Consider the following 1201-nt stretch of genomic DNA (forward strand, 5'->3'; position numbering starts at 1 on the left):
CTATTTATTTATTTGACAGAGAGAGATCACAAGTAGACAGAGAGGCAGGCAGAGAGAGAGAGAGAGAGGGAAGCAGGCTCCCTGCTGAGCAGAGAGCCCGATGTGGGACTCGATCCCAGGACCCTGAGATCATGACCTGAGCCGAAGGCAGCGGCTTAACCCACTGAGCCACCCAGGTGCCCCCCTTGCAAACATTTCTTAAACTTGTCTTTCTTAGGTTCTCGGGGATCTCCTTGCAGAAGGAGTTCTAGAACACATTAATTCTCAGACGGTTCATAATTTTCCTTCTTGGCCAATGCTGGTAGGGTGAGAAAGACGAATAAACAAATCTACTTTGCCTATTTGTAGAATTTTTACAAATGCACCCGATAATTGGGTTTTGCTCTGAAAAGTAAAATTATGACCTGAAAGCTATTTTCTGTCTGATGCTACTGGAGGGATTTTGGAAAATATATAGGTATGTAGGTTGCTGAAATAACTCCCTCACTTTAGCCCGGAGAGGGAATTCCACGGGGCAATTAAGTGCTGTTTTATTTAATTACTTTGACCATGTGAACTTTTCTCCACCACCACCCCCTCTGTCCCCCTCCCCCTGCCTTTTCAAAGGCCTTTGTGCTTTTTTCCCCCCAAGAACAGTGAGCAGACTTTCTAAGTTGGCACTGCCTCTAATTTTATTCTTGGCTCTTGTGACTTGCTTTTGTTTTTCATTTTCAGACTGCCAAACCTCAGGTTTACTTCCTTCCACATCAGATAGCTCTTTGGCTAGGCTAGGAGGAAAGTAAATGCAAAGCAAGTTCATGAGGATTAAGGGAATTTTAAATTGGTCAAGTAATGCCCTATTTAAAGACTCTTTTGGTAATTATAATGTGCAAAATATAGACAAATTGGAAAATACAGGAAGGAAGAAAAATAGTTATTTAACTCCCCCATGTCAAGATAACTACTGCTAAATATGAGGATATTTATTTAAAATCTTAGTAAATAGGCGCACCCGGCAGACTCAGTCTGTAGTGCCTGTGACTGTTGATTTCGGGGTCATGAGTTTGAGCCCCAAGTAGGATGTGGAGATGACCTAAAAAAAATAAAATCTTAAGAAAAACAATTCAGCCCAAGATAATTTAAATTACTTATTAAAAAATTCTGTATGCACCATACTTTTTTATACACTAAATCACATTTTCTTTTTTCTTTTTTTTTTTTA

The 1201-nt window shown here is 40.0% G+C and overlaps 1 protein-coding gene across 1 annotated transcript in view; it reads left to right on the forward strand.

Annotated features, from left to right (window-relative positions):
- Positions 1-771, forward strand: part of KLHL13 (kelch like family member 13) — an 83601-nt gene extending 82830 nt beyond the window's left edge. Inside the window, exon 9 of the mRNA XM_059385191.1 lies at positions 715-771. Coding sequence (XP_059241174.1) covers positions 715-771 — 57 coding nt within the window. The remainder of the gene's footprint in view (positions 1-714) is intronic.
- Positions 772-1201: the final 430 nt, after the last annotated feature.

Source organism: Mustela nigripes, chromosome X (assembly GCF_022355385.1).
Source record: "Mustela nigripes isolate SB6536 chromosome X, MUSNIG.SB6536, whole genome shotgun sequence".
Taxonomy (NCBI): domain Eukaryota; kingdom Metazoa; phylum Chordata; class Mammalia; order Carnivora; family Mustelidae; genus Mustela; species Mustela nigripes.